The 19,141-nt window shown below is 39.0% G+C and overlaps 1 protein-coding gene and 1 long non-coding RNA gene across 2 annotated transcripts in view; one reads left to right on the top strand and one right to left on the bottom strand.

Moving 5' to 3' along the window:
• Window positions 1-19,141, bottom strand: part of LOC309662143 — a 455,958-nt gene that overhangs the window by 46,977 nt on the left and 389,840 nt on the right. The gene's annotated exons all lie outside the window — the stretch shown is intronic.
• LOC309662125 (uncharacterized protein) lies at window positions 876-18,483 on the top strand. Its single transcript, XM_082464583.1, has one exon. The coding sequence runs from the start codon at window positions 14,436-14,438 to the stop codon at window positions 14,970-14,972; it is 537 nt and encodes a 178-aa protein (XP_082320709.1). The 5' UTR covers window positions 876-14,435; the 3' UTR covers window positions 14,973-18,483.

Here is a 19,141-nt window from a genome sequence, read left to right as displayed (position 1 = left end):
TGGAGTAAGTAAATGAATGAATATCCAAGTTACTCTTTGGTGGGCTGGCCATGTTTCTTTGTGAGGGAGAGAAGGAGCCAGAACAAATGAGTTAAGGTTCTGGTCATTTGTGAGCTTCATAGATGAACCTGTTATAGCCTCTGTGTTCAAGAAACATGAATAAAATGTTTTGTTGATATCAGTTAATGGGAAAAATGACAAATAACTTGTTTTCACTGGCTTCTTTATAATGGAAAATTCACATATGAGTGGTTATTCTTAAAAGAAAAAGAGAAAAGGGGGAAACAGAAGATAGTAGAGGTTTGAAGTGTGAAGTTGCTGTTGCTGTGCTTAGGTAAGTTGTTGAATTAATCTATTCAGTTACATATTCATTTTCTAATTAACTGATATGAACAGTTCAAGTACTGCCTAGTAGTTTATTGCTGCAGGTCAAAATGTCTCAGTGGATGTGCAATTCTAAAAATGGCTCTGCAGTTACAGTAGTTTTATTTATCCACAGGCACTGAAAGCATCAAGCAGCTTCTAATTGCTAACAGAGAAAGACCTAGCCTTTCCCAGCCTGTTCTCCTTCCTGACCTACATTAGAACAGATATTGTCATTTCTGACAAGAAGAATGAGACCAACCACAAATAATATGTGACAAAAGTAATTAATTTGTACATGTAAGAACCTATCAATCCTTTGCAGCAAAGAGTTCTCCTAGGAAGAATTTTTACAAAATTGCATTTTCCAGTCAGGTCCCTTGATAATTGGTAAATGTGAAATGCAGTGCCCAAACTTTATAGAATCTGGTTCCCTCTCACATATGGCCTGTGATGTCCTAAAATTAGAATAACTGGTACAGGCAACAGTGACCCAACATAGGGTAAATCTCACTTCCAGACAATTACTGTTAAAGGCATAACCTATTTAAACAAAGTAACAGGGAATTGCATATAACATAAGGAAATAGGGGCATAGATTAGGGTAGCATTTTAAAATTCTCTTGCAAATAGGTAATTAGCAGGTAAAAATAGTAAATAAGCTTGCTCCAACTGTCTCCAACTAGAGAGAAAGTTATTATTGGAATTTAGATGGATCTAATATTTGCCTGCATAAAGCCAGGTAAGTGAAGCAGAGGTTGTGAAGTTCAGGTAGAAAGATCATGAAGAAAATATTTACTTTTTTGTTAACTTGAATAATATAAAGTTCCACTGATGCAAATGTCATTTTGTAGAGCAGTTCTGTGTAACAAAGAAGTCACAAAAAATATACATTTAACTCCTTTGTTAGCATATGGAAATTTTCTAAAATTTAGTTTTTTCCCTTTATTTGCTTATGTTTTAGGATCTCTGCTAAGAAGTCTTCTATTCCTATAGGAACATAAACATGTCCATAAGTTAATTTTAATCTTTTATTAAATATTGATGATATACAAATAATATTTTCATCATGTGTGTTCAAATAATAGAGTCTAAAGTTAATAACTTTATTCTCCTCCAGAATATTACAAGGATTGAAGAACATGTAATTCTTTAATGTAATTCAGTTTTCCCTCTCTTCTTTTCAATTCTTGTTTAGATTTTAGTATCTTATTTTAATCCATTGTGTGGATTGATTGTGTCCCCAAAAAGATATGTTTAAATTCTAAACCTCCTTATCTGAGACTGCGACTTCATTTGGAAATCGGGTCTTTGCTGATGTAATCAAGTTACAAATGAGGTCATACTGCAGTAGGGTGGGACCTAAATCAAATATGACTGGTATCTTTACAAGAAGAGAAGAGATACAGAGACGCACAATGAGAATGCCATGGGGCAATGGAGCAGTGACTAGAGTGATGTGTCTATAAGACAAGGAATGCCAAGATTTGCCAGCAACACCAGAAGCTAAGAGAAAGGCATGGAACAGATTATCTTCTAGAGCCTTCAGAGAGAGCTCTCAACTTCCTACCTCACAAAGTGTGAAAGAATAAATTTCTGTTGTATGCAGCAACCCGGTTTGTGGTACTTTGTTACAGCAGCTCAAGGAAACTAAGACACCTCTCAAATGTGATAATACTATTATTGCTTTGGTCAAGAAATGTTTGTTTATATGTACTCATATATTTCAAATATCTTGGCTCATGATTTTTTGTGCCAAACAATTTTCTGTCTGGGATTCATTCTCCTTTATCTGGAGTATAACCTAGATAATATGTATAAAGAGAGTTTTGGTGGTAAAAACAATAGTAACCTAAAAAAAAAAAAGGAACAAACCTAAATTTGTATTTATCTAAACAAGTCTTTATTTTGCCTTCATTCTTTTTTTTACTTTTGTAAAAAATATATTTAATTTCTTTACGCATATATACTCAGATAGTACATAATACTCCCTCAGTGTATCAAGTGATCAGATATATGCCTCTCCCCTGTTTTCACTTGGTTACTCCTTCTCTTCTTCCTCTTCCCCCCTGCCACATTAACTTTCCCTCTATCCTCAGCCCCCCAAGGTAGCCCATGTAACTACTATATAACCTGCCATGTTTTTCTTCTCATGCGTAATGGTTAGTTTGATGTGTCAGCCTGGGTAAGTTATAGTACCCAGTTATTTAATCAAACACTAGTCTATTTGCCTTCATTCTTGGAAGATAGCCACTGGGTATGCAGTCTCAGGCTCACAGTTATTCTCTCTTAGCACAACGCACAAAATGATGTTGTCTTCTAACTAGCATTTTAGCTATTGGAAAGTCAGCTCTCAGTCTCATCATGGTGCCTCTGTAGGCAATTTATCTTATCTCACTATATAATTTTCAAAATTTTTTTAGCTTTTGTTTTGTGCAGATTGACTATGACATGTCGAAGTTCAGATTTCTTTTCACTTAATGCTCTTAATAATTGATTATATTTCCTAAATCTGAGGATTATTCCCTTTAAGTATAGGAAAATTATCAGCTATTATCTTTTTGAATAATGTCACTTCTCTTTCTTATGCATCTAAGCATGTTACATCTTCTCAGTCATTCACATTGCTTATCTTCTCTTTAACATATTTAACTTCTTTTTTTCCTTCTGTGATTCTATTTGCAAAATTTATATAATTCCGTTTATATGTTAATTGATCCTTTTTCTTGACTCCTTAGATATTTGCATTGTCTCTTAAGTGTTCATACTTTAATTATTTTATTTATTTATCTAAAACTATATATAGTTAATTAAATTTTATTTTGGCTTATAACCCGGATATCTGTACTTTTTGGCAATCTGACATTTCTGTCTCTTCTGTAAGTTCTTGCTCATGATTGTTTCTTTTATTTGTGTGATTTTTTTTTTTAACTGTGATTTTATTTCTTCTGGAACATTATCTATGGGATTCCTGTAAGGCCTGACTGAAAGAAGCGTTTCTCTGGAGAGTACTTGCATTTGCTTCTGCCTGGTGCCTGAAGGTACTTATACAGGATCACTTAAAAATAAATTCTCAGCTTGAAAGTTTCAGCTCACTAGCTGCAAATCCAGACGAGGACCAGTTTGTGAGTATGAATTCTCAGGAGAGATTTCTTTTTCTTTCCATCCAATGCCAAAATCCCAACAGACAAGTTTCTTTGTTATTTTTTCCCTATAGTAAATGTATTTCTCTTTTACTTTATTCCACTAGTGGAAGTGCAGTTGAGCACAATAGGCCTTGGAAACTGTTTTATTATTATTACTAAATTTGAATATACATATACCCTTTGGTCTAGCAATTTTTCTTCTCTGTATATATTCAACCAAAATGTGTACATAGGTACAACAAAAACGTACAAAAATGTTCATGGTTGCATTAGCTTTACAGAACAACCAGATGTAGCCTAAATGCCCATCAATAATAGCATAAATAAATAAATACTGCTATAGTTAGAATACAGAATATTATACAGAAAATAGGTGGAGTATAGTACTGCTGCTGCAGGTGGAAACATAACAGAACAAAATAAGCCAGACACAGAATGTCTGCTATGTGATTCCATTTGTATGAAGTTTTAAAGAGGCTAAACTAATCTAAAATGTTGGGTGTCAATAGGATGATAGACTCCAGGAAAAGGATGGGATAAAGACAGGGAGAAGTTACTGAGAGTGGTCTCTGGCAACAGACATAGGTTACAAAGGTGTATTTACTTCGTTATTATTCTTTGAACACTGTGATGGTTAATTTTATGTATCATGGCCATGGGGATTGGGGGGTGCAGATTCTGGGTGTATCTGCGAAGGTGTTTCCATATAAGATTAGCACTTGTATCAATGAACTCAATAATGTTGGTGGGCATCATCCAACCCCTTGAGAGTCTGAATAAAACAATGGGTAGAGGAAGGAGGAATTTATCCTGTTTTGCTTCCTGCATACCTCCTTGGGCTCATCTCACATTCTCACATTCTCCATCCTTTTGATTGGTGAGCTGGGGTTTACACCTTATAGGCTCCCCTGGTTCTCAGGCCTTCAGACTTAGACTGATTATACTATTGGTTTTCCTAGATCTCCAGTTTGCAGACATCAGATCGTGAGACTTCTCAGTCTCCATAATCATGTCAGCCAATTCTTTGTGATAAATATATCATCTAACATCTACCTATCTATCTATCTATCTATCTATCTATCTATCTATCTATCTATCTATCTCCTACTATTTGTTTCTCTGAAGAATCCTGACTAATACAGATATATATTTATGATTTATGCACTTTATGTCTGTAAAAGGCTTAACTAAAAAATAAGAAAGAGAAAGTATGTATTGAATTATACCTCCAACTTCCTTATATCCCCTCACTGACCCACTGGGCACTTAAGATATAAAGTATAATTCTCAGCAAGGCGTACTTAGCCACACAAGGTCAACTGCTTACCTTCCTCTCCAACTAATGGATCATCTCTATCCCTTGCTCAATCCAACTCAGCCACATCGATATTTTGTTTCCTTCATATAGCAATGTGTTTCCCAAGTTAAGGCATTTCCATGTGCTAGTCCTTCTTTCTGGCATTATCTTTCCCATACTTGCAATATTTTAGCTTCTTACTCAACCTTTAACTCCCTGATGAATGTCACTTTTAACAGGACACTTTAATGGATCCTTAATCTAAATTATAGGCTACCTCACCTGCAATTTTGTTTTATAGATCCTATTATTTTCCTTTATAGCTCTTACTTTGATATATAATTTGTGTAGTTATTTGAATGATTTCTGTCTTCCTCTGCTTTACTCTAAGCTTCATAATAGAGGAGTCCATTTTTATTTTATTCTCCATTGTATACGCTGTTATGATCCTAGCCCATACCTGGTTCAGAGTAAATACACTGTTTGTTGAGTGAATTAAGGATTGCTCCATTTTTATTGTAATAGAAATTAAAGGGGGAATAGGAAGTGGAAATTAATCTTCTACCACTCATTTTATCACTATTGTTTTAAGGAATTATGAGATTCATCACCAGGGATCACTATTTCTTACCTTTATTATCTACATGTAATATACTATGAGGCCAGAACTAGAATAGTACTAGAAATATTTTAAATAAATTATATTGGGGCAGTGCTGAACTGAAAAAGAAAAGTTTAGCATCTAACATTTACTTATAAAATCAGTTTCTCTAAGACAAGAGTATTATTGTTTTCTTGGATTATCCATCCATAGTCATGGAGTCATGGATAATCTTGACTGAGGAAGAGACTAAAATAAATTGAACATGAAATTCGCTAAGAAATGAGAATTTTATATATCTTAAGTCTGAAAAGTTTATTTTCATCATGCAATCAATTTCACCTCAGATCTCAGGCAAAAAATATATAATTCCCAGACAGTATTACATAAAAAAGAAACAAATATATATATATAATCCTGTACAATGTTGTATCAGTTATCTATCGCTTAGTAGCAAACCTTCCCAAATCTCAGTGGCTTAAGTAATAACCATTTATTTTGTTCATGATTTTGTTGATCAATAATTTAGCCTGATATCATTCAAGTCGTTCTTCTGGTCTCAGTGGTCTTTCTTATGTGTCTGTTGAAAATTGTGAGTTTGCAGTCTGCTTCTCGGTGTAAGCTACCTATAGAATGGAACACTCTCACTTGTTGTCTCTCATACTCCAGCAGGCTAGTCCAGGCTTTTTCTCCTGGTGGAGGTGGAAAGGGAAAAGAGAGGACAGAGAGAGGGAGAGAGAAAGAGAAGAAAAAGAGGGAGGAGAAGGGGGAAAAGGAAGATAATTTGCCTTTAAGGATCTTAAAGACAAAGATCAGAACTTGTTTAGCATGCATTGTATTCCATTTTTCAAAAAACTAACAAGTCCAGCACAGATTTCAGAAGTGAGAAAATAAATTTCACTTGTTGAAGGAAGAAGCTGCAAAATCATGTTGTATGTATACAAGAGGTCATTAACTGGGCCACCATTGCAACCAATCTACCACAAATATTAATCAACCAACAAGTATTTATTGAATATATATGTTATACGCTTTATTACCATAAGATATAAGGGATACAGAAGTATGAAATATTACCTCCTTACAATTTTTTAAAGTTTAACCAATTTAGTTAATAATAATATAACATTATGATTTTCAATATCTTTTTGCCCAACTTAATTAAGAAATATGATGCCATGTCATTTGTTAAAAACAAAAAAGGGGGTATACTGCCAGAGACACTCAATGAGAGAAGAGAGGTGTTAAAGTAAGAACATGTCTTACTAAGCCATGTAGATATTTTAGAAGGTAAAGCTGGTGGTCTCATAAGCTGTAAAAATGTCATCTGGGTGAGAAGACAGCCCTTGAGGAAGCACTCACTGGCCAACTGTATCACAAACACAGGAAATCAAAAGAGTAATGAAAACCTTAGGGTGGAGTAATGAGGAGAGAATAGAGAAGAAAGATTGCACATATAATTGCCTCGGTAATACAGAGTTGATAATTCTGAGAAGTATCTCCCTCCCTCTATATTTTCACATGAAATTTTGATTCCATAAGACAAAATGATCATAAGACACCAGCATCAATTTATGGGTAAGAAAACAGATCCACATGGGTATTGGTAATCAAGACATATTGGCTATTCACCACTTTGAGCATCAATATATCAAAAGAAACAAAAATTTACATAGAAATTTTACACACATCAATTATCTACTTGTATGAGGCTGGATTTTTTTCACATATGCCAACCAAAACAACATATTGCAAACAATTGTATGCAGAAGCAGATATGAGGACCTGGATGCCTTCTATTAAGTAAGATACTAATGAAATTTGTAAAAGATAACTTAATGCCACTCTTTCCCCTTTTTTTTCAAAAAATCTAGTTAATTTTCACAAAAATTGTTTTATGGTAGCATGCAATTGCTCTATTATTATTTTACATGAATTAATGCATCATTACTTAAAAATAGTTGTATTTATAATACAATAAATATCAATCCATATAACCCACATAAACCCAACTTAATTGGCAACCTTAGGAATTTTCAAAATTGTAAACAAGTTATGAGACCAAAGTACTACAAAAAGTACTTTAACAAAATGAGAAATAGGTTATTGCTGGGTATATTCACTGCAGAAATAAGGGACTTCAGGAAGACTGAAGGCTATAACATTGCCTTATCCTGAAGGAGAGCAAGAAATAAAACTTTAACAGTGTAGCTATCTATTTAAGCAATAGAGTATCAAAAAGTTATTTTATCACTGTTCTTTACTTTCATTTTCTATGATTTTCCAAACAGGCAATATGAGCAAACACACAAAACCATGAAAGGGACAGATGTTTTCTGAAGATAGTAAAAAGTCCAGTACACTTTTGGAGAAAAACAGAAAACAAAGAAACAGAAGAGCAAAACACAGCCAATGTTGAAGGGTCTGGTGTTTATGAGATTGGCCTTTCTTCTGCACTTGAGGTCTTCAGAGTATGGTATGAAGATAATAGAGTGGTCAGGTTTGAATTTATAATAAGAATTTGTTGGCAGTGTAGAAGAGTCAACTGGACCATCAGGTGGAAGGCTTCTATAATAATCTTGGTGGCATGAAGAGGGTCTTTACTAATCAGGGAGTGTGATAATAGAAAACATGGATTAAAGGTATATAAATACATGGATGTGATATGTGTGCTTACCTAACTGGGAAAGAAAGAAACATTTAGAACAAATGATGCTACCTTCCCGCAGAAGCTATGCAAAACTTATATTGCAGTTTTGAATAGGTAATTAACCCACCTGATAAACAACTAAAATGCATTACGTGGTAACAAAACTTAATTACAAACTCCAAGTGTTGTGGCTCAAAAGAGATTAAAGTTAGATTAGTCAGGACATGAATGAGGAAAAGCAGGTGGGAATAAGAATGGGTTTTTGTAGTTCACCAAATAGGGGCTGTTGGTTTGAGAGTAGAAGTGAAAGGTGGTTAAGTTGGAGGTGTTATGGCGAAGGACTGAAAACTAGGTGGGAGTTTAAAAACTTCCTGGAACCACTGAGGAGCTACCTAGGAAATTACAGGACACAATACAGGTATGATGAATGAATGAATCAAGTCTGTAACATGAGTGAAGAATAGTTAGGAAAGTATTAATCTGGTTAGTGGTGTATATAGCAAACGAGAAACCATTAATCAAATGTCTATGTTTGGATACTTTAAAGCGAATGTAGAGGTAAACTCAACAATTTGAACCTTATAGAAAATTAATAAATTTACCTTATTGCTTATCATTATACAAGTCAGCTTGTCACTCCCTCTTGTGAGAGCACCAGAATCACAACTAAAAGCTGAAGAATCATCAACAGGAAGACACAGGAACTCACCAAAAAAGACACCCCACATCCAAAGAAAAAGGAGAAGCCACAATGAGATGGTAGGAGGGACAAAATCACAATAAAATCAAATCCCATAACCACTAGATGGGTGACACACAAACTGGAGAACAATTATACCACAGAAGTCCACCCACTGGAGTGAAGGTTCTGAGCCCCACATTAGGCTTCTCAACCTGGGGGTAAAGCAATGGGAGGAGGAATTTCCAGAGAATCAGACTTTGAAGGCTAGCAGGATTTGATTGCAGGACTTTGACAGGACTGGGGAAAACAGAGACTCCACTCTTGGAGGGCACACACAAAGTAATGTGCACATAAGGACCCAGGGGGAAGGAGCAGTGACCCCATAGGAGACTGAACCAGACCTACCTGCTAGTGTGGGAGGGTCTCCAGCAGAGTTGGAGTGGCTGTGGCTCACCATGGGGACAAGGACACTGGCAGGAGCAGTTCTGGGAAGTACTCCTTGGTGCGAGCCCTCCCAGAATCAGCCATTAGCCCCACCAAAGAGCCTGTAGCATCCAGTGCTTGGTCGCTTCAGGCCAAACAACCAACAGGGAGGGAACTCAGCCCCACCCATCAGCAGACAAGCAGATTAATGTTTTACTGAGCTCTGCACACCAAAGCAACACCCAGCTCTACCTACCACCAGTCCCTCACATCAGGAAGCTTGCACAACCCTCTTAAATGGCCTCATCCACCAGAGAGCAGACAGCAGAAGCAAGAAGAACTACAATCCTGCAGCCTGTGGAAAGAAAACCACATTCACAGAAAGATAGACAAAATGAAAAGGCAGAGGGCTAAGTACCAGATGAAGGAACAGGATAAAACCTCAGAAAAACAATTAAATGAAGTGGAGATAGGCAACCTTCCAGAAAAATAATTCAGAATAATGATAGTGAAGATGATCCAGGATCTCAGAAAAGGAATGCAGGCAAAGATCGAGAAGTTGCAATAAATGTTTAACAAAGACATAGAAGAATTAAGGAACAAACACCTAGAAGAATTAAAGAACAAACAGAGATGAACAATATAATAACTGAAATGAAAAATACACTAGAAGGAATCAATAGCAGAATAACTGAGGCAGAGGAATGGAAAAGTGACCTGGAAGACAGAATGCTGGAATTTACTGCCACAGAACACAATAAAGAAAAAAGAATGAAAAGAAATGAAAACAACTGAAGGGACCTCTGGGACAACAATAAGCAAACCAACATTTGCATTATAGGAGTCGCAGAAGGAGAAGAGAGAAATAAAGGACCCGAGAAAATACTTGAAGAGGGTATAGTCGAAAACTTCCCTAACATGGGAAAGGAAATAGCCACCCAAGTCCAGGAAGTGCAGAGAGTCCCAGGCAGGATAAACCCAAGGAGAAACATGCCAAGACACATAGTAATCAAACTGACAAAAATTAAAGACAAAGAAAAATTATTAAAAGCAGCAAGGGAAAAATGACAAATAACATACAAGGGAACTCCCATAAGGTTAACAGCTGGTTTCTCAGCAGAAACTCTATAAGCCAGAAAGGAGTGGCAGTGATATATTTAAAGTGATGAAAGGGAAGAACCTACAACCAAGATTACTCTACCCGGCAAATCAAAAGCTTTACAGACAAGCAAAACCTAAGAGAATTCGGCAGCTCTATAACAAATGTTAAAGGAACTTCTCTAAGTGGGAAACACAAGAGAAGAAAAGGACCTACAGAAACAAACCCAAAACAAGAAAATGCTAACAGGAACATACATATTGATAATTACTTTAAATGTGAATGGATTAAATGCTCCAACCAAAAGACACAGGCTTGCTGAATGGGTACAAAAACAAGACCCATATATATGCTGTCTACAAGAGACCCACTTCAGACCTAGGGACACATACAGACTGAAAGTGAGGAGATAGAAAAAGCTATTCCATGCAAATGGAAATCAAAGAAATCTGGAGTAGCAATACTCAGATAAAATAAACTTTAAAATAAAGAATGTTACAAGAGACAAGGAAGGACACTACATAATTATCAAGGGATCAGTCCAAGAAAAAGATATAACAATTATAAATATATATGCACCCAACATAGGAACACCTCAATATGTAAGGCAAATGCTAACCGCTATGAAAGAGGAAATCGACAGTAACACAATAATAGTGGGAGACTTTAACACCTCACTTACAACAATGGACAGATCATCCAGAAAGAAAATTAATAAGGAAACATGAGCTTTAAATGACACAATAGACCAGATAGATTTCACTGATATTTGTAGGACACTGCATCCGAAAACAGCGGATTACACCTTCTTCTCAAGTGCACAAGGAACATTCTCCAGTACAGATAACATCTTGGGCCACAAATAAAGCCTTGGTAAATTTAAGAAAATTGAAATCATATCAGACATCTTTTCCGACCACAATGCTATGTGATTAAAAATCAATTACCAGGAAAAAAATGTAAAAAACACAAACACACTGAGGCTAAACAATACGTTACTAAATAACCAAGAGATCCCTGAAGAAATCAAAGAGGAAATCAAAAAATACCTAGAGACAAATGACAATCAAAACACAATGATCCCAAACCTATGGGATGAAGCAAAAGTAGTCTAAGAGGGAAGTATATAGCAATACAATCCTACCTCAAGAAACGAGAAAAATCTCAAATAAACAATCCAACCTTACACCTAAAGGAACTAGAGAAAGAACAACAAACTAAAGCCAAAGTTAGTAGAAGGAAAGAAAACCTAAAGATCAGAGCAAAAATAAATGAAATAGAAACAAAGAAAACAATAGCAAAGATCAATAAAACTAAAAGCTGGTTCTTTTAGAGGATAAACAAAATTGATAAACGTTTAGCCAGACTTATCAAGAAAAAGAGGAAGACAGCTCAAGTCAAAAAAATTAAAATGAAAAAGGAGAAGTTACAACTGACACTGCAGAAATACAAAGCATCCTAAGAGACTACTACAAGTAACTCTATGCCAATAAAATGGACAACCTGGAAGAAATGGACAAATTCTTAGAAAGGTATAACCTTCCAAGACTGAACCCGGAAGAAATAGAAAATATGAACACACCAAACACAAGTAATGAAATTGAAACTGTGATGAAAAATCTTCCAACAAACAGAAGTCCAGGACCAGATGGCTTCACAGCTGAATTCTATCAAACATTTAGAGCAGAGCTAACACCCATCCTTCTCAAACTCTTCCAAAAAATTACAGAGAAAGGAACACTCCCAAACTCATTCTACAAAGCCATCATCACCCTGATACCAGAACCAGACAGAGATACTACAAAATGAGAAATTTACAGACCATTATCACTGATAAATATAGATGCAAAAATCCTCTACAAAATACTAGCAAAAAGAATCCAACAACACATTAAAAGGATCATACACAATGGTCAAGTGGGATTTACCCCAGAGATGCAAGAATTCTTCAATATAGGCAAATCAATCAATGTGGTAAACTATATTAACAAACTGAAGTATAAAAACCATATGATCATCGCAATAAATGCAGAAAAAGCTTTTGACAAAATTCAACACCGATTTATGATAAAAACTCTCCAGAAAGTGAGCATAGAGGGAACCTACCTCAACATAATAAAGGCCATATACGACAAACCCACAGCAAACATGATTCTCAATGGTGAAAAACTGAAAGCATTTCCTCCAAATCAGGAACAAGACAAGGGTGCCCACTCTTGCCACTATTATTAGACATAGTTTTGGAAGTCCTAGCCACGGCAGTCAGAGAAGAAAAAGAAATAAAAGGAATCTGAATCAGAAAAGAAGTAAAACTGTCACTGTTTGCAGATGACATGATACTATACAGAGAAAATCCTAAAGATGCCACCAGAAAACTACGAGAGCTAATGAATGAATTTGGTAAGTTTTCAGGATACAAAATTAATGCACAGAAATCTCTCTCCTATACACTAACAACGAAAGATCAGAAAGAGAAATTAAAGAAACAATCCCATTCACCATTGCAAGAAAAAGAATAAAATACCTAGGAATAAACCTACATAAGGAGGTAAAAGACCTGTATTCAGAAAACTATAAGACACTGATGAAAGAAATCAAAGATGACACAAACAGTTGGAGAGATATACCATGTTCTTGATTAGAAGAATCAATATTGTGAAAATGACTATGCTACACAAAGCAATTTACAGATTGAATGCAATCCCTATCAAATTACCAATGGCATTATTTACAGAACGGGAACAAAAAAATCTTAAAATTTGTATGGAGACACAAAAGACCCCGAATAGCCAAAGCAATCTTGAGGGAAAAAAACAGAGCTGGAGGAATCAGACTCCCTGACTTTAGACTATACTACAAAACTACAGTAATCAAGACAATATGATACTGGCACAAAAACAAAAATATAGATCAATGGAACAGGATAGAAAGCCCACAGATAAATCCACGCACCTATGGTCAACTAATCTATGACAAAGGAGGCAAGGATACACAACGGAGAAAAGACAGTCTCTTTAATAAGTGTTGCTGGGAAAACTAGACAGCTACATGTAAAAGAATGAATTTAGAACACTCCCTAACACCATACAAAAAAATAAGCTCAAAATGTATTAAAGACCTAAATGTAAGACCGGACACTATAAAATTCTTAGAGGAAAACATAAGAGGAACACTCTTTTACATAAATCACAGCAAGATCTTTTTTGACCCACCTCCTAGAGTAATGGAAATAAAAACAAAAATAAACAAATGGGACCTAATGAAACTTAAAAGCTTTTGCAGAGCAACGGAAACTATAAACAAGATGAAAAAACACCCCTCAGAATGGGAGAAAATATTTGCAAATGAATCAATGGACAAAGGATTAATCTCCAAAATATATAAACAGCTCATGCAGCTCAAAATTATAAAAACAAACAACCCAATCCAAAAATGACCAGAAGACCTAAATAGACATTTCTCCAAAGAAGACATACAGATGGCCAAGAGGCACATGAAAAGCTGCTCAACGTCACTAATTATTAGAGAAATGAAAATCAAAACTACAATGAGGTATCACCTCACACCGGTTAAAATGGTCATCATCGAAAATCTACAAACAACAAATGCTGGAGAGGGTGTGGAGAAAAGGAAACTGTCTTGCACTGCTGGTAGGAATGTAAATTGATACAGCCACTATGGAGAACAGTATGGAGGTTCTTTAAAAAAGTAAAAATAGGGGCTTCCCTGGTGGCGCAGTGGTTGAGAATCTGCCTGCCAACGCAGGGGACACGGGTTTGAGCCCTGGTCTTGGAAGATCCCACATGCCGCGGAGCAACTAGGCCCGTGAGCCACAATTACTGAGCCTGCGCGTCTGGAGCCTGTGCTCCACAACAAGAGAGGCCGCGATAATGAGAGGCCCACGCACCGCGATGAAGAGTGGCCCCCACTTGCCGCAAATAGAGAAAGCCCTCACACAGAAACGAAGACCCAACACAGCCGTAAATAAATAAATTTTTTTAAAAAAATGCTGACAACTACCACAAACACCACACAATCCAGAAAAATAAAATATTAAAAAAAAAAGTAAAAATAGAATTACCATATGACCCAGCAATCTTACTGCTGGACATATGCCCAGAGAAAACTATAATTCAAAAAGACATATGGGGTTCGAGTCCCCGTGTCGGCTGTCATGGCGGATGCGGAGCCGGAGGCTGAGGACGTCAGTGAGGATGGCGGCGGCCGGGCTCCCGCAGGCCAGAGCGGCAGCGCCGCGCTCGTGGCCCCGCTGGGCCCCAAGCAGCTGCGGCGGGTCCTGGAGCAGGTGACGAAGGCGCAGCCACCGGCGAAGCCGCCGCCGCCCTTCGTGCTGCAGGCCGCGGTGCGGCGGCTGCGGGACGCGGCTCAGCAGGTCGCCCTGCAGCGGGGCCCCAGGGCCGAGCCCCCGCGCCCGCCGCGCCTGCTGCTGCCGCAGCAATTGGAAGCCATTTGTGTCAAGGTTACATCTGGAGAGACGAAAGCTCAGGAGAAGCCAATGCCTGCACTGGCCACCATCCAGCCCAAGACAGCCAGGCCGAGCCAGCCGCTCGGGAGACACTGCAGCGTCGCCAGCTCTCGGCTGCTCGGGCCACAGCCCCTCCTGAGCCCCGGGCCACAGCCGCATTTCCCGAGTCACTCACCTCAGCCTCCCGTTCAGGTGTTCGTCCAGAGGCCACTGCTCGCCCTCTGACCCGTCCCTGCGCGGAGAGTCTTGGCCTCTGAGGCTCTGAGTGGACAAGGCACCACGCCGCCCCCTCTGCCAGCCTCTGACCCGCCGGCAGGAACATCTGTTTCATCCAGTCCAGTAAATTTATTTGTTTCCAGCTCGCAAACAAAATGCACCAAGAAACTAAAAAAATCTTTAAAAGTGAAAACACGTTCTGGACGGATATCTCGACCTCCCAAGTATAAAGCTAAAGATTATAAATTCATAAAAACAGAGGATTTGGCCGATGGTCACCCCTCAGACTCTGACGACTACTCAGAACTGAGCATGGAGGAAGATGAAGACCACAGGGGAAGGCAGGCGCTCTTTGATTTATCGAGCTGCTCTCTGAGGCCCAAAACTTTTAAGTGTCAGACCTGTGAAAAGTCATATATAGGAAAGGGGGGGCTCGCCCGGCACTTTAAACTGAATCCGGGCCATGGCCACCTGGAGCCTGAGACGTTGCTGTCTAAGAAAGCCAATGGAAGCATGATCCCGGGCCCGACGGAGGGCAGGACCACCAGCCTGGCATCCCCGGAGCTGTCCACGCCAGCTCTTCTAAGTGAGGAAGGGGCCCGCTCAGCACGGGGTGGCCTGCAGGTAACGTTTCTATCTGGTGATAGCGTCCTGATTCCTGCCCATCCTTTTTTTTTTTTTAATCTTTTTTTGGCCACGCCGCGCGGCATGTGGGATCTTAGTTCCCCGACCAGGGATCAAACCCGCGCCCCCTGCATTGGCAGCACGGAGCCTTAACCATTGGACCGCCAGGGAAGTCCCCTGCCCATCATCCTTAAGTTAACTTTATGTTGTCTGCAGTGCTGCCAGATAATCGAGGAGAAGTGTGTCTTCCGTCTAGTGCAGACGGTTTACTGATGGGAACGCAGGCACCAGTCCTGTAGATCCGGTCAGTAAAACTAATCGCAAGCACTCTTGGCTGATGCTGACATGACTGTGGTCCTGGGAGAGGTCCAAGTGGGGGGCGCCAGTGCACAGGGCTGCTTCCTGGGGCGTCCGCGGTGAGACGTCTGCTTGCCGTGTTCTCTCCTTGCTTTGCCCCTTCTGAAACTCAATCAGACAAAGCAGATATGAGTCATCGTGAGTTTGCATCACCACGTCAACGTTTATTTACTGAAATTTTAACTTACCCAACATGTGTGGTGAGCATTTGTGTGCCATGTACAATAGGTCAGTTATTTAAAAAACAGCAGGTGGATCACTTTAACAAATGGCGGGCCTCTGTGGTCGCCCTCATCCCACTTTGTCTTAAGCTTCCTTCCTTTTCCTTTGACTTGTGTTAGCTGTTGTTCGTTACTTGTAGTTTTCAGACGTTAAATAGAGAAACCGGCGTTGGAATTGATGTGATTACTTGATGGGAGTTTGTGACTTTAGGGACCTGGAAGCTGTTGAAAATGCGTGTTTGCCTGCTCCTGGCGACCTCATTCCCAGCAGCGGACGGGGTTCCTGCAGGAGGGCCGAGGCCGGCGGCTGCTTCCGCTTTCACATCCGCTCCTTGGGACCTGAACAGACACCTCCTGGGCCCAGGAGATCTGTACTGAGCGAGGCCTAGTGGTAGAACCATGGGACAGCCCTGTGTTAGGATTCAAAAATATTGTCTCACCTTGCAGCCTCAGTAAGAATAGTAATAACAGTAATACCGTTTGTTGCACGCCTGCTTTGGGCGGGAGCTTCACGTACATTCTCTCAATCCTGTGAGAGCCCTACAGGCAGGTGCAGGGGTCCCTACTGGAGACGAGGCGCGTGGGGCTCAGCGGGGACGACGGGCTCCCTGTCGAGGCACGCCTAGGACTCTGCCCAGGCTGGGGTTAGACCCAGGTCTTTTGATCTCAAAGCCTGCACTCTAGGCCCGGCTGCCTCTGCTAGGAGGTTCTACGCCTCTCACAGCTGGCAAGAGCCCGACTTTCGAGAGACCTCTAACTTTTCTTAAGTTGTAGTAGGACCAGGATGACCATGTAGTTTGTCACACAAACCCAGACATTCTGAGAATGAAAGGGGCACTATTAATCATTCCAAGAGACAGCAGGCGCAGCCAGGACTGCCTCAGACAAACTGGACGACCAGGCCGGCTGGCACCTTCCATTTCCTTCAAAAATGAAATCTTACACCACAGCAAAAGCAGCTTCTGTATATCTGACTTCTGGAATTTAGGCACCTAGCCTTGCTCCAGACGGCTTTGAGGCCGTGGGGTCCCAGAGCGGCTCCCTCCAACCAGAACTATGTCTCCTCTCCTCTCCTGAGTCGGCCGTGGATGGCCACGTGGTGCTTAAAGCCACAGGCAGACCTGGCGTTCCCCCTGAGGCTCCATTTTAATCATGATTTGGAGGGAAAATTCTTTAAGAGGACACACTTTGTGCTAGCTTTCCTTGTATTTAACCTTCCACCAGTCCTGGGAGATGTAGGTGTATTATTCCTCTTTTCAGAGGAGGAGGGAATTGGCACAGAATGAGGAAATAGCTAGATAGTGTTAGATCCTGATTCTCTTCCCAAAGCTGTGCAAATCCATGGAGACAGAAAGTAGATTAGTGGCTGCTGGGTCTGGGGGGAGGGAGGAATGTGTGATAATGTGTAGGGTTTCTTTGGGGGATGATGAAACTGTTCTGGGATTAGATAGTGGTGATGGTTACACAAGCTTGTGAATATCCTAAAATCCACCTAATTGTATGTTTCCAAATGATGAATTTTATGGTATTTGAAATACATCCAATAAAAAATAATTTTAAAAATCTAAAAAAAAAAAAAAGACATATGCACCCCAATGTTCATTGCAGCACTATTTACAACAGCCAGGTCATGGAAGCAACCTAAATGCCCACTGATAGACGAATGGATAAAGAAGTTGTGGTACATATATACAATGGAATATTACTCAGCCATAAAAAGGAATGAAATTGGGTCATGTTTAGAGACATGGATGGACCTAGAGACTGTCATACAGAGTGAAGTAAGTCAGAAAGAGAAGAACAAATATCGTATATTAACGCATACATGTGGAATGTAGAAAAATGATACAGATGAACCGGTTTGCAAGGCAGAAATAGAGACACACATGTAGAGAACAAACGTATGGACACCAAGAGGGGAAAGCGGGGTGGGGGGTGGTGGTGGTAGGATGAATTGGGAGACTGAGATTGACATATATACACTAATATGCATAAAATAGATAACTAATAAGTACCTGCTGTATAAAATAATAAAAATAAAACTAAAAAAAAAAGTCAGCTTATCTCAACTTGCATGTTATTACAATATCTTTTATAACTTAATGCAAAGCATAAGCCAAGTGGGGCTGTCATTAATTTTTTAATTTCAAAAAAAAAAAAGAGGAAGAAAACAGTTTACCTAACTTTGTTAAAGCACCATTTTTATTGAAGCAAATACCTAAATTGTGTCATAAATTTCATTTTTTTCTTGCATTTTCAGAAATAAATACTTATAAAGACTATGTATGTGTAAAATCTAACAAATCAATAAAAATGTGGTAATCGGGGCTTCCCTGGTGGCACAGTGGTCGAGAATCTGCCTGCCAGTGCAGGGGACACAGGTTCGAGCCCTGGTCTGGGAAGATCCCACATGCCGCGGGGTGACTAGGCCCGTGAGCCACAACTACTGAGCCTGCGCGTCTGGAGCCTGTGCTCCGCAACAAGAGAGTCCACGATAGTGAGAGGCCCGCGCACCGCGATGAAGAGTGGCCCCCGCTTGCCACAACTAGAGAAAGCCCTCGCACAGAAACGAAGACCCAACACAGCCATAAATAAATAAATAAATAAATAAAAAAAAAAAATGTGGTAATCTAAATGTTCCTATTACAAGAAGAACAAATTTAAACACCTGAAGGTGAGGAACTGAAAAGTTGCATTTCTTTCTACTCTTTAAAATATTCAAAATATAATTTATGCTTTGTTTGCTCATGGAAAGCATTCATTAAACGGGATTCTTACTAATGTAAAGCACCAGAAAGTTCATGTCATCCTTATTTCATGTAACATAGATAGCACATAGGTGCTGATAAATTACAGCTTATCGTATTTTAATAAAATTTCAATAAAATATTAATAGTATTGTGCATTTAATATATGTATAATGTATTGATTTGAAAGTGCATATAATGTACATTTGTGCATTGTATTAAGTTATGT

This window comes from Balaenoptera physalus (genome assembly GCF_965194825.1).
Source record: "Balaenoptera physalus genome assembly, chromosome: 5".
NCBI lineage: Eukaryota > Metazoa > Chordata > Mammalia > Artiodactyla > Balaenopteridae > Balaenoptera > Balaenoptera physalus.
The sequence above is the reverse complement of the archived record's forward strand: the minus strand, read 5'-3'. Positions and strand labels throughout refer to the sequence as shown.

Coding starts and splice junctions, on each gene's coding strand:
- LOC309662125 (XM_082464583.1), top strand. CDS start 14,436: ATGGCGGATGCGGAGCCGGAGGCTGAGGACGTCAGTGAGGATGGCGGC.